Genomic DNA, 18403 nt, shown 5'->3' on the forward strand with positions numbered 1-18403 from the left:
TAATAGTCAATTTTTTGGTTGGCTGGTAGCTAACCAAGAATTTTTTTATTGATTAAATAATCCAATTTTTGTGAAATGAGGGGCACCACACATCCGTGCTGACTCAATTCTCTAAAATTGTACTTCTCCAAGTGAACTTTTGAAGATACTGTCAAAATCCAACATGCAATCACTGGTGTTATTCCCCAGAAAGACTTTCCCCTAATATGTTGCTCCCTGGATCTAAGTTAACAGCATCAGATGTTGCCCTTCCTTTTTTCACAGTTACTGTTTTGAGGAGCCCAGAACAGAATTTGCAGCATGAAAGCAGACATATGGCTGTGCATAAAGTGTGACTTGGTGAACTTATCAAGATGCAGCTGAACAGCGAGCAAAATCATCCAGCAAAACCCACAAACAATAGCTTGACAGCCCAGCCCAGTGTCAGCAACAAACAGATGTCAGTGATGAGGTTCTGTGCATAAAAACAGCTCTTGCCATTTTTGTCTGCAATCTGTGTTAAAAGTAGGCCAGGCAGCATGACACCTGAATAATTTTGGTGGTGAAATATGTTACTAATAAATTTTTAAAAAAATCTAGTCACTACAGCCTCATTGGAATTGACTTGTCCAACAAATATTCTGTAAATTGAGAAGTATTTTATTTTATTTATCTTCTATCTCTTTTCTTCTGGGTGTGCTATGGGTCAAGACAAAACCTGGTGTCATTCGTCCCGTACTGGTGAAAGGAAAGAGTGCACAGCAAAAGGAGGAAGCCTATCAACCCAATCCTTTTAAAAAGTACCTTGAAGAAATCAGTGATCCAGATACTGAGCAGGTGAGTAAGTCTTTGAAGAATTTTGTAGCCTCAGCTACTTTCCTTAAAGATCTTAGACCTTTATTTTGTCCTGGTATTTATTTTTTTTTTTTTTTTTGCAAAGTTAGATGATTCCCCAAGGGGCACCTTGCTCCTGGAGGAGAGTCTCCAGGCTGGAGATGGGCAGCTGGGCTTTCTACAGAGACTTCTTTTGTGGCAATCTAAAAATCCGTATGTTGAGGAGGGCATCTTTTAATGATGTCCATAAGAAACACTATACCAAAAGAAAGTGGAACTCCTGTGCCTACCTGTCAAGCAGGTGTCTGGGTCAGATCTACTAGAAAAAGCTTCCTCCATTTCAGACCCCAATTGCCTCTAAAGAGAAATGAGGACAGCAAGGACTGGGCAAGGTTCACTCTTCCCTCTCAAAGGGAGACTGCGGAAGAGCCCCAGTGAGTTTCCATGTCACTCCCCAGTGCGTAGCTCCCCCAGGTCCATATTCGCGTCCCTCCACAGCTTGAGGGAACTGCTCTTCTACTGTACATGAGGGGCATTAACAGGCAGCCCATGGGGCAGCAAAAGTGTTGTTTTCTCCCACAGACCTCTGCATAAAACCATAGGATCACTTTGCAAAAACACATCTTGAACTTTGCTGACCTGTTTGAGGCATTATCTCAGAGAAACCCCAGATAAATGATTCTGTCAGCCTTTTCTTGTGCCTTTGTGTTTGTGTGCATTATTGTGAACTAAACCTTAACTACAATTCATAATCTGAATGTCCCTGCAAGATCTTATTATTAACCTATCCAGTATGTTCTGAATCTTCTACCTGGAGGGTAGTAAAATGAAGCCAGTAAGTCCTCTTTCCAGATACGATGGGAACAAAATACCTTACTAATTAAATTTCTCTTACTTCTGTGCCACTAGTCACATTAGAGAGAGACTTTAGCAATGACAGTCCTCTTTTCTTCCTTTTATACGTAATTTTTTTTTAGATTTTTGTTTTAGTTCTTTCCATTCCTCCGTATCGCTCTGACTTGCTGTTGAACATTCCTGGCATTTCTCAAGAGTACTGCAGCATTACAAATAGAGAAAGATTTATTTGTAACATCAGTGGGTTCCAGCAACATGTAGGGCTGGCATCAGAAAGTTTTTCATTCTGTAGGTTTCTACAGAATGTAGTTTCTGTAAAATAGAAGAAAAAAATGAATAAAAATTATTATTTACAATTTTTCTCTGACCTTTTGAGGTTGACAGTGACTATTTGACTTCAGAGACTACATGTGAATTCATAGTAAGTTTTTCATGCTTTCATTTACTGAAAACCTTCTGATGACCAGGCACTGTGCTGCCATTTGGCTGGGATGAAAGAGGAGGAGAGCTGACTGGGAGGTGCTGCTAGAGAATTTCTGGTCAAGGCCGCCTCAGCAGGACCTCACTGCAAAGGCAGGGGAAGATCGTACCTCCCTTTTATCGGGGCTGGGCACTGATTCTGATGGCTATAGTTTTCCTGATGAAGGAATGATGCAACCACCAAACTTTGTATTTTCAGGCAAATACAAACCTGGGTTTATTGCCATACTCAGACTTTCTGATATTTGAAGCTAATTGTGAAAACAAATCAGCTTACATCTTCTAAATGACTTATGGTACATATCACTGAAGTACTGAGGACATAATAAGTCCATGAATAAAGTGGTTGTTATAATGAAAGCCAAAATTATTTTAAATAAAAGCTATGGATTAAAATGAACTAAACAAATAGTGCACTGACTTCGATAGAAGATGGAAAAGTTAATTTCACAATGGATATGCTCAGTTTTGCTTCCTTTAGTTAAAAGAACAATTAAATATGCTTTTAAGTACTGGTAAATTAGCATTTTTATCCTAACCTAAGAAATACCTCAGATTGCTGTAAAACACTGTTATTTTGGGAGAGTCCTCTATTAAGACATCTTTGTTCTGCAAAAGGAATTACTTAGGCCTGTATTCAGATGAATTCATTGACTTAACAGGAATTGGGTTGGTTTGTGTGAGAAATGGTTATATGATTCTAGTAGTGGTCTGACAAAATAATGGTGCCGTAATAGCCCGATCTACAGAAAACACTAAAGCACATGCTTACATCACAGCAGATGCTTACAATTCCAACTCTTGCCTCTCGGAGCAGGTTTATGGTGCTGATATAAGTCCCTCTTGTGTGGAGGAGACTTGGGTGCCCACATGAGGGTGTTCACAATCTTACAGCATCCCTGAAACTCTCCTGGGGGGGTTTAGTGCCTGTTAGAGGGCGGCGGCACTGTCTGTGAAACCGGGCGCCCAGGCACAGTCTGGAGCTGGCAGTGGTGGTCTCTAATCACGGGGTTGTCCACCTATAAGGACACTCATCCTCCTTCTTCACCCGCTCTCAGGAGTTAGCATTTTTGACTGCACAGCATCAGGCTTCTAAAGAGTGGGAGATGTTCCCACCAATATTACCCTGAAATTAGGTACATTCACTGCTTTCATGGGATATATGAAATGGGGATTAAAAATAGGAGGCTAGCAGCTAGGCTTTCTGTTTTCTGTGGAAAGACAAAAGTGCTAGTCCACTTGTCCTCAGATAAGAACTTAGCACGCATCTACTTCGTCTGAGGGCAAAACTGCTCATACTGTTATTGATTTTCCCTGCTCTGGAGATTTTCCCAGTCCTGCTGGGAGGTTCAGCCCTTACATTTCTGTTCTCTCCCTCTCTGCATTTTCTTATCCTTTCTTTCTAATACCATTGCCAACAACGCCCTCCCTAGGTGACATTGCTGCCCATTCTTCACCCAGCTCATCTTGAGAGGACAGACCCTTTCAGGCTGCATCTTTGAAGATGGTACAGACTAGATGAGGTTCCAGATGGCATCAGCTTTATTAACTTCTCTCTTTTGGTTTTTCTTAGACCTCCACAGTACCTCCCCTCCCTGACAAACCTCCCAATGTGACACTGAGCACTGGTGACTATGTGGGTGACATTCAGTTTGAGACACAATGATGCAGCTGGTCGCAACTGCTGGCCTTGAGCTCCATGTCCCTGTGTTGACCACACTTTTTTTGCACAACAGAGAGTAGCTTGTTTGCTTTTCACTTCATTAAGAAATGTCCCCATGTGGAAAAAGCCATTTCCCTTGTAAAAAAATAGTAATTTTTGCTTTAACAGGCAGCTGTTCTCATGCAGATAATCCAAAGCAGTGGATGGAGACAAAAAGAGATTTCTAAATTAGTAAAGATCGTCTGGAAAGGATGTAGCTCAGCTCACAGATAGCTCTTTTTATCTGTGTTCTGGGTACACTGTATACACCGTATATAGATTGCCACTGGTGTGCCAATAAAATTTATAAACCAGGAAAAAACCCATTTCATTTTGTCTTTTTCTCATATTAGCTTATGCTGCCGCCTTTTTTTTTTTTTTTTTCCTGAGGACATATGCAATTTGTAGCATTGGCTATTCAGTGGATATCCCCCCATCAAACACTTGTTACAGGCAGAGTGTAACATTTCTGAGGTTCCATTCTGACAGTATTAAGGTTCTCACATTTTTAGATGCCTTGACTGGAGACAATAATTTCACCATGATGAGAAAGAAATTTTTTTCTCTTGACTAGTACATTTCAGTAATGTTCCAGGCATTTTGGGAGTATGCTCCAATTTGTTCAAAAAAGCACCATAAATTATACTGGAAGTATATGTAACTGGTGAGCAGCGCTGATGGGACGGCTTCATGAAAATTTTCATTTGAAACTGGAGAAACAGAATCTTTTTTGGAGAAAAAATAGGGCATTTTGTTACATCGTAACATGAAAACAACTCATAGTGAATGTTATAGGGTTCATACACTTGAAAATTATTATTATTATTACTATTGTTATTTAAATTATTTAAATTTATTAACAAGAATATACATAGGCTCCTTTGTCATTAAAAAAGACAAACCACTTTGGGCAACGGAAGAGCAAGGTAAGAACGAACTAAAGAGTTATTAGTTACACTTGGCATGAAGCTGTGAGGCCAGTTTGCCAAGGTTTATCATTAATAGAGGTAGGGCTGGTGCCTCTGAGGAGGAGCAGCAGGAGGCGAGGTCGGTGTGAAGCGACTGCTGCCTGGTCCCCTTCCAGCCGCTCGCCGCTGCCGGGCTCCCATCCGCTTGTTTGCTCATGCTCACTCTTTCAGCGGGCAATACATCAGCTTCTGCTGGAACTAATCACAGCTTTTGTCACAAATTTTCTGGGTCTTGAGCTCAAAGGCACAGCGTGCAGGAGAGTTTCTGGTCTCGACTCAGCCAGCCAAGCGGGTGAGAATTCTGGATGTATTGTGTCAACGGCCTTGACAAGACCTAAGTACGAGTTTTGTGCCAAAAGCTGGGTATGCCCCCTTGACACTATCCCAAATCTTTGAAAAATCAAATTTTTTAAAGGGTTTTATCCTTTAGGTACAAAAAGCACATATGTATTTTTTTTTTAACCAGAAACACTATTAACTGCTGACAACTTGAAGTAGTGAAATACACTGTGCTGAAATATACTGCAATAATATTGTATAAATATTATTGAAATAATTATTTTATTTCAGAAATATACTGAAATAAACCTTCACTGGTTTAACTCTTAAGTGGCTGTAAAGGCTTGTTAGAGTCTTGATAAAAAGCCTGAAGTGCTCCTGCTAGTATATAGATAAGGAAGGATTTTTTTTGTACCTCTCAGAGACTGTTTTCAGATTAGTTTTGCTTCCAATCTACCCACTCAGAAAATGTCCCAAAACGTGGCCATTTTATCCTAGCACAAGGTCCTTCTGGGCTTTCCTTTTCTGTAACTTGAGCATCAGTTGAGCTGCAGGAGGGAGGTGCACTGGACCCCAGCCAAGGCGTAGCTGGTTTAATGGGACATCTACAGCAGGTTTTGTGTGTGTACTTCCATGCCAATGAAAGACCTTAGTGTAGAGCAATTGTGTTGGCATGAAGGTAGAGTATCTTTCCTAGTTAACAGCAAGCCCTATGAAATGTAAAAAAGGTGTAAGGTAAGCACTTTGCTTTCTGTCTAAAGCTGCTTTTTTGCATCCATTAATCAGTTTCTGTTTACTTTTCTTTTTTCATAGGAGACTGCTCTCCTACACCCTCTGTATCCAACTAAACTGATCCCTCCAACTAAGTCCCCTTTGCGTCCTCCATCCGTCTCCCTCGCTGACTGTCTAAACCCTGGACCTTTCAGCCACTTGTCTTCCATCATGTGTGATGTTCACGAGAATCCTTATAGCCCTTACAGTCACAACTCTTTGTACAATAAGGTGAGCGTCAAGTGTGGTGTGATTCAAGAGCTTTGTCAGGCTTACATCCTTTCAATTCTAGGCAGAATTCAACCGAGTCATTAGAATTCAGTGCTGGCAGGTGCTCTGGGAGATGCATGTTAGATGGACCTGTGTCTCCAGCATCCCTTGAGATATTACTGCTTTTCCTTCCCTTGGCACATCTTGTGTCAGGACTTGCTAAGGCAGGGCTCCCACCACTCTTCATTCAAGCTATTTGTTCTCTAAAGGAGGAATAATCTATTTCATCCCTCATGCTCAGATTGCTTTTAGCATTTATCCATACTAAAGTAATGGGGTATTTCTTTTTTCTTGTGACTGAGGGAAGGGAGGCTAACCTGAGAGAAACACAGGCTTTTCCAGTGGCTTTATCTGTCATCCTGACAAGCAGTTGTCTCTTGCCAGTACAAAAGAAATTGCACCCTTGCTGACATTTGTGTCTTCTTTGAAATAGCAGTGAAGTTAGACAAAATCTCTGCAGTCCAAGGTGTGTGGGTGACAGGGCTGGCTGATGAATTTTGTAAGGTGACAACCGGGTCCTAAGTCTTAACTGAAGTCTTTTTGAAGAGCAGATAGCATGAGGTATTTACAATACCTCAAGAGACCCCCTGTCTGGTGTATGAAAAACATCAGTTGTGGAAGTCCACAGAAGATGCTCTTTGGACCCCTCAATGCGTCCCTCCCATGTCCCCTTTTTCTAACACAGAATCTGGCTGCGAATGCTCAAACCTTGACACCAGGAGAGATAATCCCACTCCGAGACATACAGTGTGTTTTATTTGCGATACAAGAGGTTAAAAAACAGGCATTAGGTGCTGTTTCTTTTGGCTATGTCATAGTTTCCTCATCAGGGGAAGCACCAGGGTGAAGTACATGTTACTAGTTTCAGGCACATTGGGAGCTGAGACTGCTTTGGAGAGAAAGACCACCTCTGCAGACAATGTATGTTGGTCATACAGTCTGAAGAAATACCTTTCTCTCCCCATTGACTAGAAACATAATTTAGGTTAATAGGCAATAGTGTCTGAAGTTGGCTCCTCCATCCTGTGGGATTTATAGAATTTACCATTTTACCCACTTATTAAGATGGGTAACTGAAACTAAAAACTAACAACTAAAACCAGCCTTCCATTCTGTCTTTGAGGCATCCTGAACAAAAGCACCTTTTCACATCTGCTAGAGTGGGTTGTTCTCTTTCAGTTTTTACTAAACAAAGCTGTCACATTTATCTAGGCAGCAATGATTATATGATCAAGTATTTTTTGATAAGTTTCCTGGTTCATTGCAGGGCGTTCACATGAACAAACAAGCAGTTCATATGACCGCTGAAGCCAGTTTTTATAACGAAAATGGGTATTTGCTGTTGCTAATGAAAACACTGCTAGAAACTCAGAAATTTGTATAGGAAGGTGAATGAGGCAAGGAAAAGTTTTCTGAAGAAAATTAAGATAGTGTAATTTTTTGTTATATCACATTAGCTGTTTTCTCAAACAGGGATATTTCTTGATGAATAACTGCTGAAATAAGGAAATTTTGCTGCTGATCTGATTTCCCGTAGCACTGTGCACCCAAAACATTTCTTTTCAATGCAGAGGTCATAGGACAGCCCAGCCTGTGTATCTGCATTTGCACCACCCATATGGTGACGATTACAAGGCCTCTTCCACAACTTTTTATCTCAAGGAACTTTTGTCATTCCAAGCAACCTTTGTGAGTTTTGCTAACTGATAAATGCAGCCACACCTCTCTGATGTTAACAGGTTCTTCCTATACAATGTAAATATAAGAACTACATCATCTCTTTGATTACTTCCATTTCCAAGTACAACACAAATTTGCTCTCCTACTTGGGCCATTTTTTACTGTCCACTGTTAGCAAGGGTATTTCACATGGTTTTCCTGTAAGCTTCACACATCTATAAACAGCTTTTATTTCATTTCTGTATATGATATACTTTTTATTATGTTTTTTATATTTTATACATTCTTATTTCCATATTGAACTCTGACTCTCTTTTTAAGTCAGCAACTTTCCAGGGTTGAGCAGCATCATCCATAGCCCAGAAGTCACTGAAGAGTGCCGTATTCTATCAAAGTAAATCTCAGCAGATCATTTAATTTTACTTCAAATACTTCTGCAGCAGCATTTTGAATGGTTATGTTATCAGGAATCTAACTGGGAGGGCTGTGTTTTAGATGAGGCCCTAGTACTGACCTAGTGATCTGGACAGACTGCAGAGTTGGGTGGAGGGGAACCTCATGAAATTTAACAAGGACAGGTGCAGAGTTCTGCACCTGGAGAGGAACAACCCCATGCACCAGTACAGGTTAGGAGCTGACCTGCTGGAAAGCAGCTCCATGGAGAAGGACCTTGGAGTCCTGGTAGACAGTAAGTTCTCCATGGGACAGCAATGTGCGCTGGTGGCCAAGAGGGCCAATGATACCATGGGGTGCATTAAGAGTGTGAGCAGCAAGTCGAGAGAAGCTCTCCTCCCCCTCTACTCTGCACTGGTGAGACCTCATCTGGAGTGTTGTGTCCAGTTCTGGGCTCCCCAGTTCAAGAGAGACAGGGAACTTCTGGAGAGAGTCCAAGGGAGGGCTATGAGGATGATTAAGGGACTGGAACATCTCTCGTATGAGGAAAGGCTGAGAGACCTGGGGCTGTTTAGTCTGGAGAAGAGAAGGCTGAGAGGGGACCTTATCAATGTCTATAAATACCTGAAGGGTGGCTGTCAGGAGGATGGAGCCAGTCTCTTTTCAGTAGTGCCCAGTGACAGGACGAGGGGCAATGGGCACAAACTGCAGCACAGGAAGCTCCACCTCAACAAGAGGAAAAACTTCTTTACTGTGAGGGTGATGGGGCACTGGAACAGGCTGCCCAGAGAGGTTGTGGAGTCTCTTTCTCTGGAGAACTTCAAAACCCAACTGGACGCATTCCTGTGCAACCTGCCCTAGGTGATCCTGCCTTGGCAGGGGGGCTGGACCAGATGATCTTCAGAGGTCCCTTCCAACCCCTACCGTTCTATGATTCTGTGATTCTGTGCTGTGACAATTTAAGCAAAAAGTTCACGCATTTGGGCTTCTGGTTGAATTCCCACTGCCATCCCTCTTGTTGTGTGAGTGAAATAGGCTCCTGACTTTGGTCAAGACCATATGCAATGATGAAGTTTGTGTTTCTCCAAATGTATCCTTTATTTTAGTTAATGTAGCAAATTCTCTCTTCCATCCCATAAGATTCAGTGAAAATCCACGTGAATCTATGCTAACCATGATCAGTAAAAAAAATTCAATAATTAGATCTTCTGATGCAGAATCGGTGAAGACAACGATTTTTGAGATTAATATATTTTTGGAGACTTCTTTGGAGGTTTTTCAGTATAACTGAATTTACCATTGTTTGTTTCCAAATGTTAAAAATAATTTTAATTATTTAATTATTTGTAATAATTTTAAAGTCTCAGCCGATGAAGATAAGGCTAACTGACATAAAATGAGACAAGTTGATTGTCAGAGGTAGGTAAGATTTTTGAGCATTACTGGTAGGGCTAGTCAATACCTTTAGTAAAATGTATTGTATTTCTGAACTGATGTCACTCTCTAGGTAGGTGTGGCTCAATATTTTGGGAAACAAAATAATCAGATGTCAATACTGGGCTAGTTTAATACAAACAGAGGTTTATTTACACAAGAAGTAAGTATTCACCACTTAAGATGATTTTTATGTTTCTGTTTTGGTCTATAGTATTAAAAATTCTTTGATAACCAACGGAAGATTAATTTTGATCTTATTCACATGATCAATATTTAACATTTGAGTCAATATATGTTGATAAAAACTCTGCCAATATTTGCCTATTATTTCTTGCAATAACCCTGTCTTCCGTGCCACCCAACTACAGTCTTAGCTATTCATGTTTTTAAAAAGAAATTATTTAATTTATTATCATAGATAATCAAAGTGACAGAATACACAGTACAGTAGACACAGTATCAGGGGTTGAAATTTCAAAGTGTTAGACTTGTTAAGTAAACAACATCCTGACATCATGGGAATTTCTTTCCATTCTCTACTAAACCTGGACTGTCATCTCTGTAAATTCCTTGGAGTTGCCCCTCTCCACTCCACATTCCTTGGGATAAGGGATAATATGCACTGTAAGTCACTTGCTATCTCTCCAGCCATCCAGTAAACACATGGTCAGTGTCCACACGGTCAATCTATACATAGGTTATGTTCCTAACTATATGTTGTATTTTGCTTCATCTTCCACTAGAGGGCAAAACCCACTGCATAAATTCTTACAATCATTTAAAAAATATTGTAAGTACACTATTGAGAGTGGACAGGATGTGCCAGTGAATGGAGTTGCTGCTTTTCACCTGCACTTTCATTAAAAATTACCTTAAAAAATTGCTCCCTGAGAAATGGGAAATGGGAAGAAACAGAATGATCACCTGTGTCTTATATTAGGGAGGATAGATAGGGTGGGATTCTAAACCCAGTATTGTTTCATTTGCTGGCTCAGGGTGTAGGAAAATATCTGAAATGCTTTGTTGAAAGGACAGCGTGGTGTTTTTTAGGCAGACCAGACCCAGCACCAGGCTGTTTTTGTTTGAAGTTCCACCAAGTACCTGAATCTTCATAGCTGATGGAATTACACAGATGAAGCTGAAAGATAGACTGGCAGGTTTTTTAGATTATAACATTTCAGAGTGATGAAGTCCATAAGCTGTGCCCCAAATCATTTCACACTGTGGTTTTAGCTTTGATGGGAGGAGGCAGTGGTAACCAAGGCATTGTGTCTGTCCTTCTGCTTGGAGAAGAGCAGAGAAGTCTCTCTCCTCTCATCTGTGCACAGGCTGCTTCTGAAAAAAAAAAGTTGCCCATTCAAGTGAGCTGATTCTGTCCTCATTGGCTTTGTCATCTCCCTTGTCCTCTCCTTCCCCACTTTGCTGCCCAGGCACCAGGTGCTGCTGCTCTTATTTACAGTCCTTGGTCTTGAATAATTACATGAGGTGAACTTTTTATTATAAAAAAAGTTCCTTTTCCTTTTGGTTGGAATAACACAGCTGAGGAAGGTGGGCTTGAGTGCAACTATTGCAATGATGAAGAGCCTGAGGTAATATTTAGCTCTGTGGTTAACTCCAAAGTGTTCTTCTGCTGGGAAGCCCTCCAGCCTTTAATGGAGGACTGTGTAGGGTGTAAGAGCACAACTCTGCACCTGGAGTACTGTGTCCAGTTCTAGTCCCTGTCATTCAAAAAAGATGTGGACAGACTGGAGAGAGTCCAAAGGAGGGCCATAAATATGACCAAAGTGTTGGAGAACCTGCCATATGAGGAAAGACTGAAGGAGTTAGGTCTTTTCTCCCTAGAGAAGAGAAGGCTCAGGGGGGTACCTCATCACAGTATTCCAGTATTTAAAGGGTGGCTACAAAGGTGATGGAAGCTCTCTCTTCACAGGGAGCCACATGGAGAAGACAAGGGACAAGTGGTACAACTTGCACTGGGAGAGGTCTCATCTGTTATATGAAAGAATTTTTTTACAGTGCAAATAATCAATCACTGGAACAACGTCTCCAGGGATGTAGTGGAGTCCCCATCACTGGAGTTTTTCAAGATGCGTTTGGAGAGGGTGCTAGATAACCTCTTCTAGGCTTCCTTTCTCACAAGAAGTTGGCCTCTTCCAACCTGGGCTGTTCTATGATTCATATGGAGGCACAATCAATGTAAATATCTGTCAGGGCAGAGAGCATTAGATTTTGGGAAACCAGCTGTCATTTGGAAGGAGAAAGGAATGACCTGCCTAAGTGAAGAGGCAGGGGATTGAGCCAGTGTAGCTCCCTCAGCTGGGGACTACCACTCAGTCCCCATTGACTTTCAAACTGCCTTTTCTTTCTGTCAGCAAGGGCTGAGCACACAACCCACATACATCCCTGTGAAAACCTCTCTGTCGGTTAAATAAGTAAGTAGCAGCACAGACTTGAAAATGGATTGAAGGGAACTGGCTTTTTGCGAGAAGTATGATAAATGTTAAAAAATTATCATTTCTGTACCTGACCAGACATTACTTACAAGAGTAAAGCTTCAAGCTTACAGAGGACAAGTTTTCTTTAATGTCCAACTTTGGGCTCAAGCCAATTTAATTTTTTTCCTAGACCTAAATGGAATTTTCTTGAAATCACTAAATGTTGTTATGTTGGAAGTATCAACCTTTTGTAATTATTTGCAGGTCTGCAGCTTCATAGGTAAGCAGAATATTTAAAGGCAATCTTTATTATTTTATAAATGAAATCAGTGATGTTTACCTCATCATCCAATCTCCTACTCATTGGAGTTTGTATTTGATTAATAGCAGCATAGTGGGAATTGACATTCTGTGAATGCAGCAGCCTTTCAAGGTTGCCATGGAAAAGCCCTTTTCTATCAGACACCATCCCAGCTGCTTTTATTTCTAGAAGAGAGTTACTTTCTCTCTTTTGAACTTTGATATTTAAATGGTACACTTGTGTAGGTGTATTTTGGTTGATCAACCTTCTACTATCTGTGATGCAGAATGATTGCTTTAGTGTGGAAAAATAAATCAGAGGCAAACAAGCCAGTTCCTTAGTGCTGTGCTACAAATTGGACCTCCTCATTGGGAAAATATTAATGCTTAATATTGTTGTGTCTCCTTTGTATATTATTTTATGGCTTTGCTTGGACTTAGTGAGCTATTTTAATTGTCTCATACTAAGATGTCATTTCTGTCACTTTGGACTTGTTTGATAATACCTGCAGAAAATGCCTCTTGGGTTCTTGCTCAGATCATCTTTAAAGAAAGGCATTTCTCCTAAAGTGTCTTCTAAAGTGCTGCCTTTAGACATATCATAACTTGGTAATCGGTTGCTTTCTTTAAAGCCATCAAATTAGCAACAGACCATGAAGGTAGCTTAGGCTCAACAGCAGACACAGCAGCATGCACTTAATGCGGAGATGTCTTAAGTTCTGGCACTGCCTGGAAAAAACTCTGCTACCCACTGCTGCAGAGACAGCTCTTCCAAAGATAAAAAAGGAATTGATCATTGTGCCACTCCTTTTGGCCTGTGTAGTTGGGCAATTTTGAGAACCTTACTGTCTTATTTCCACTAGGAGAAGCAGTTGATGGTAGCACCCTGGTATTTCTTTGGTGTATTTAGGAAACATGGACACAAAAAGGTTGTTTTCCTGAACACCATAGGATCAAATCCCAGCAGGCTCTTTCCATACTGAGAAATTGAAATGTGCTTCCCAGTTAACACTGCATCCAGAAGTGTCAATGTTTCCTCCTGGAACATACTTATAGCTACTTCTGTTGCTTTCTGCCTTCCCATTTACACAGGCTGTCTCTGCTGGGATAGCTTAAACCAGTCTCAAGCACCAAGAAGTGCTTTAAAATGCTTTGTCTTCGTTCTTAGAAGTCTCTGTATAATATAAAACTTCAGTTCGGTCTTATGCCTGGCTTTCTAGGATGATTGCATCTAGTTTCTGCATAGTGGATTTCAGGCAAACATTTTTAATGCATAAACCAATACCAAATACAGCAGAAATTCTGGCCCGAGCTAACAAGTAATTTCTGAGCTGTCTTTATCTTAGCCTTCTGTATCTTCAGATTAATATGTGAACACACTTCTTAGGAGAACAACCAAAGGAAATACAACAGCCCAAATACTACAACACCCTTAGTATCTACTTCCAATGTCACTGTTGGTTTGTGAAGGGGATTGTGTGACATGCACCATGGTGATGGGGGCAAGCTTGCCATAGCTCAGAGACATATCTTTGCTTGTAATATAGTAATAAAAACAAAAGCCAAGAACAGAAGCCACTCAAAGGTAAAGTTTGTTATTATCAGCAAAAGCAGAACTATACTACTGAATGAAAAATATCAAACAAGATTTGGTGGCCACGTAACCTTTACGAGAAACAAAAATGATATTTGTATGCTTTTTATTGAAGACAGTGAGAAAACAAAGTCTGAAGGAAAAAAAATCATAATCAATGGAAACTATCACAAAACACAGAAATATAGAGAAATTTGTATCTTAGACCTCACTCGACACAAATGTTTCTAGACAATTTCCTGATGATTCTTTACATTGTAAAAACTCTTCTGAGGTATCAAGGAAAAGAAAACAGTGGGCTGATGAACCTTTGGAAAATCTTCATTTTAAAGGACAAATTGGAGAAATTAGAATTCAGTTAACTTTTATTGCATGTATTGATATAACGTGTACTTTGAAATATGGCCTTAATTAACTCCACTTCCAGTTATGTTAGAAAAATATGCAAAATATAATTAGTTCTGGTGAAATTCCAAGTACATACTTAGAGTTTTAATTAAAGAAGCCAATATTTACCTATGTTACAGAGATGTTATGAACTTCAAGGTTTTATTGGTTTTTATTTCTTTTTGGCAAAGTGTTCTGAACTTTGATGAAGAGGTCATATATGATAAACTGTACATTATAGTATTAGCTTTCTCTTTTTCTTAATTAAACAGTGGCTATCATTTTAGTAGTTATATGATAGGTAGAATATGATCTTAATACAAATTTTAATATCATAGGTGACAGTTACACGTGTATACTCATGAAAATTCAGTCAAAATTTTGGTTTGGATTTAAAGTAGCTAAGGTCAAAGATCTCTGTTACATGAGAAGCTTACTCAGAAAACAGGGCTTATTCAGTTTTGCAGCTAATCTAGGAAGAAAATGCGTGGGGGGAAGGTCAGATCTGAAAAATAAATCCGTTTAATTTCACACTCTCACCTGGAAAACAGTTAAAGTTCTTTGGCTGTTATCAGTGAGCAATGAGCCCCTTCCTGGGGCAGGGAAACATCGTTTCTTCTAAGCAATGACTTGATTTCTGTGAGTCCATAAGTAGTTCACAGTCAATAAGCTGAGGGAAATTTCAAACACTTGTGTTCTTGGAACACCTGAAATGTTCTTTCCAATATAGATGAAAATTTGAAAACGTTTAAATATTCCATAAATCACTATTATTTATTTATATGAACTAACTCAAAGCAGATAGTTTTAATCCATGTGATTAATAGATGTTTGTGTCCTCTGCTGCCTTACTCTATGGGTGTGTAAGTTGTGGTTTTCATGCCTCACGTCTTTGTTACAGGCCTGGTACCCTTGCTGGCCACCAACTCTTGTAACCACCTACAGTGAAATTAGCCCTGTGAGGAACTGCAGAGATTGATTAGCCTACAGCAGAAAATAGAGGCTCTTATCATCATTGCCACAAAATGCACTGATAGTGAAATACATTTTAATATTTTATGGAACTGATCCAAAATGAAACATGAAGGTCAGAAAACACAATATTCCAGCTACAGATGGGTTTTCTTAAAAATAAACACTTCATTTTAATTTTCTAAATGACTAGTGAGAGTTTGTAAGAGATATGAAAATGTTTTGCAGAAAGCTTAATTTTTCTGTTGCTAGTATTTTTCACTGAAAAGTCATTTTGGCAGAAAATCCAATTTGGCCAATTCCACCGTAGACTAGCTCTGCATGAGAAGTTGAACTTGGCCTGGGAAAAGGCAGCCCAATGAAAATTGATGCTCTGCTGGGCTTGCATGCATCTCCCTCCCTCCAGCTCCACTTAGAGATAAGGAATCCCTACTGCAAAGCCCTGTAACTCCTCCCGCCTCTGGTATTCAGATACAAATCTTGCAGTCTCCAGGTCTGTGTCCTGTGAGAATCTGTCAGGGAACCAGGTCTGCGTGTGAGTTGTCCCTTATGTGCAGGTACTTATCAGTATCTGGAGACAGTTTTGAAATCTTCAAGTGAAAAATGCACAGGTACAGTAGCGTGTTACAACGATTTGCAAGTCAGTCGGGATGTTCTAGTGCATACGTGGCTGAAGGCACATTATAAATCTTTGCTGTGATCCCCATTTCTACTTCACAGTTCCTTTTATAGAGGGGTGAAAGGTGCAAATGAATTGGGTGCTTAACTGACTGAATCTCTAAAATGGATTTTGTACTGTGTCATTTCAGAGAGACTGTAAATATCATAATTATAAATTGTCCTTTTACATTATATGTTTTCTCTCCCCTTAGTTAAAGGTAGTTTTTACTCTGCTGCTGTGGGTTTTTTACCATTTATTGGTACTGTAGATTTCATGTTCTTCTGCTCAGGAAAAGTGGTTATATATAAAATTGTTTTGTAAGAAAAGTTTGTTTGTTATGCCAGTATAAATAAATATTTGTAGTTTTTGAGAAATTAGTAGTTTTTCCTGCTGTGAAAGAATGCCTCTGTTTCATATGAGTCTGGAGTACCTAATTTGTTTTCAAAGTGGATTAAAGACTTAACAGAGTAGTTTGAAAGAATAGTGTATATGTAGACATTCTCTGGTTACTATAGTTGAAACATTCTTATTTCTTATGTACATTGTCTCTTACTGATTCCAAAGAGTTTTAAACCTGTGTCTCAATTAGAAAAGGTTGCAGACCCTCTAGAGAGTGTCTCAGATTTATGAAAAAGGTTTTACATTGAGAACACCTCAAAAAGCTTTATATTACTTCATGGGCAGCTGTGATTCATAGCACAATAAAGATAAACTGACCTTTTAAAGGCAAATATGTCTTGCTGATTACTCTACAGAGCTAAATGAGCAAAGGTCTAACTAAGATGTTATATAACCACCTCTTTTCTAAGCCTTGACTGACTCTGTAAGAGGTTATTTTGGCCAGGTATATAATTTCCCTTTGAACTTACATGCTGCAAATACTTAGATATTTTCACCATATTCTGCTCTCCTCTGTACAATTTTTGCAGCCACAAATGCAGATTCGTCTAGTTTACTCTTTATCTGTTCTCAGAAATAATAAAGAAAATGTCACATTACCAGAAAACTGAGTGACGTCTGGAAAAGTTAAGAGTTATTAATTAACATTGTAAGAGTAATGCAGAATTTTGTAACTGGTAAAGGAAACAAGAACAGAAATTATAAAATCAATATTGTCATCTTCCACCATCAACACACACAATCCTTTTACATTTGAAGAAGAAAACAGGGCTTCTTGAGAGCTGCTTTGACCCGGAGATGAAAGACTGCCAGTGACAGAGCTTGATGAGGTCTCACTAAGACAACACACCCGTAAAAAGTACATAGTCCAAGTTGCATTCAAGCTTCAGGTCTTGTGGACATGGGTACATTCCTATATGACTCTGAGGGATGATAGTGACACAATGTCTAGTACAGAAGGGTTAATCTGACCTCATTCTGCCTAATTTGCATTCTGGTACTTTTAAACTGACTGTCTGGTACTCTGATGTTGATAGCTCATCTTTGCAGAGAGATGACCATACTCTGTAAGGACCTTTCCCCTGTGCTTAGGGCTTTAAATTGTACTATGATTCAGGTACAAGGTTGAGTTTAATCAGGTAGGTTATCTGTCCTGTTAAGTGTCCTCCAAAGACCCTGGGCTGACCAGCATGCAGAGAAGACAACATGGAGATGCCAATGCCCTCCTTTAGTGCTTGCCCAGACAGTGAGAGACCTGATGACAGTGCTCATCTCACCCTGCAGAGGTTCAGACTTCTCTCTCTTCCAAAAGAGTCCAGTCCGTACCCATGGAGCTGCAGAAAGCAAGTGCTCTGGGACAGCAAGTTCCATCCTGCTTGTGGGACTGGCATGGTATGCATTCAAGAATGCAAAAATCATATTTGTAAGGAAAAATCAGGGAGGAAATAATAAGACTCTATAGCCTGTTGGTAAAACTCTGGGAGGACTGGCATGGGACCTTTTCCACAGCAAGGCTGGCACATTCCAGTTAACATTGACACTTGATGAAAATAACACAAGGAACAGGCCTCCAGCCTTTAGTTTGGAACGAAGATGCTACCAAAATAAAGGAAACAAATACATTTCTTAGACAAAAAAAAATATTACTTTTGTTAGCTCTAAGGAGGGACTTGAGACCTCATACTGAAGGAACAAAGTAAGGCAGATTCATGACTCAGAGAGGCATTTTGAGTTAACATGATAGGCAATGAATACCAGCAAGAAAGGCCAGGATGAGATAACACAATAAAAGTGCATTTTTGATTGATTGGCTCTCTGTGCAATTTGAGAAAAAGAGCTGTTTCATTCTTGGATCACTACCTGACTAGGGAGCTTTTCTTTCTTGCAAGCAGTGGACAATTCTTCTCAGAGAGCTTAGCTGCACATCAGCAAGTAAACAGAAAATGATCAATACTTTCTCCCTTCACTTTTTGATTGAGCCTTCTTACTTTGCCTGGAATACAGAGA

At 39.9% G+C, this 18403-nt stretch overlaps 1 protein-coding gene across 1 annotated transcript in view; it reads left to right on the top strand.

Moving 5' to 3' along the window:
• MLIP (muscular LMNA interacting protein) overlaps nt 1–18403 on the top strand; it is a gene marked incomplete at both ends in the record, with an annotated part of 119573 nt that overhangs the window by 90910 nt on the left and 10260 nt on the right. The window contains 2 exons of the mRNA XM_081997100.1: nt 691–816; nt 5911–6099. Coding sequence (XP_081853226.1) covers nt 691–816; nt 5911–6099 — 315 coding nt within the window. The remainder of the gene's footprint in view (nt 1–690; nt 817–5910; nt 6100–18403) is intronic.

This window comes from Phaethon aethereus, assembly GCF_964289735.1.
Source record: "Phaethon aethereus genome assembly, chromosome: 3".
NCBI classification, from domain to species: Eukaryota; Metazoa; Chordata; class Aves; order Phaethontiformes; family Phaethontidae; genus Phaethon; species Phaethon aethereus.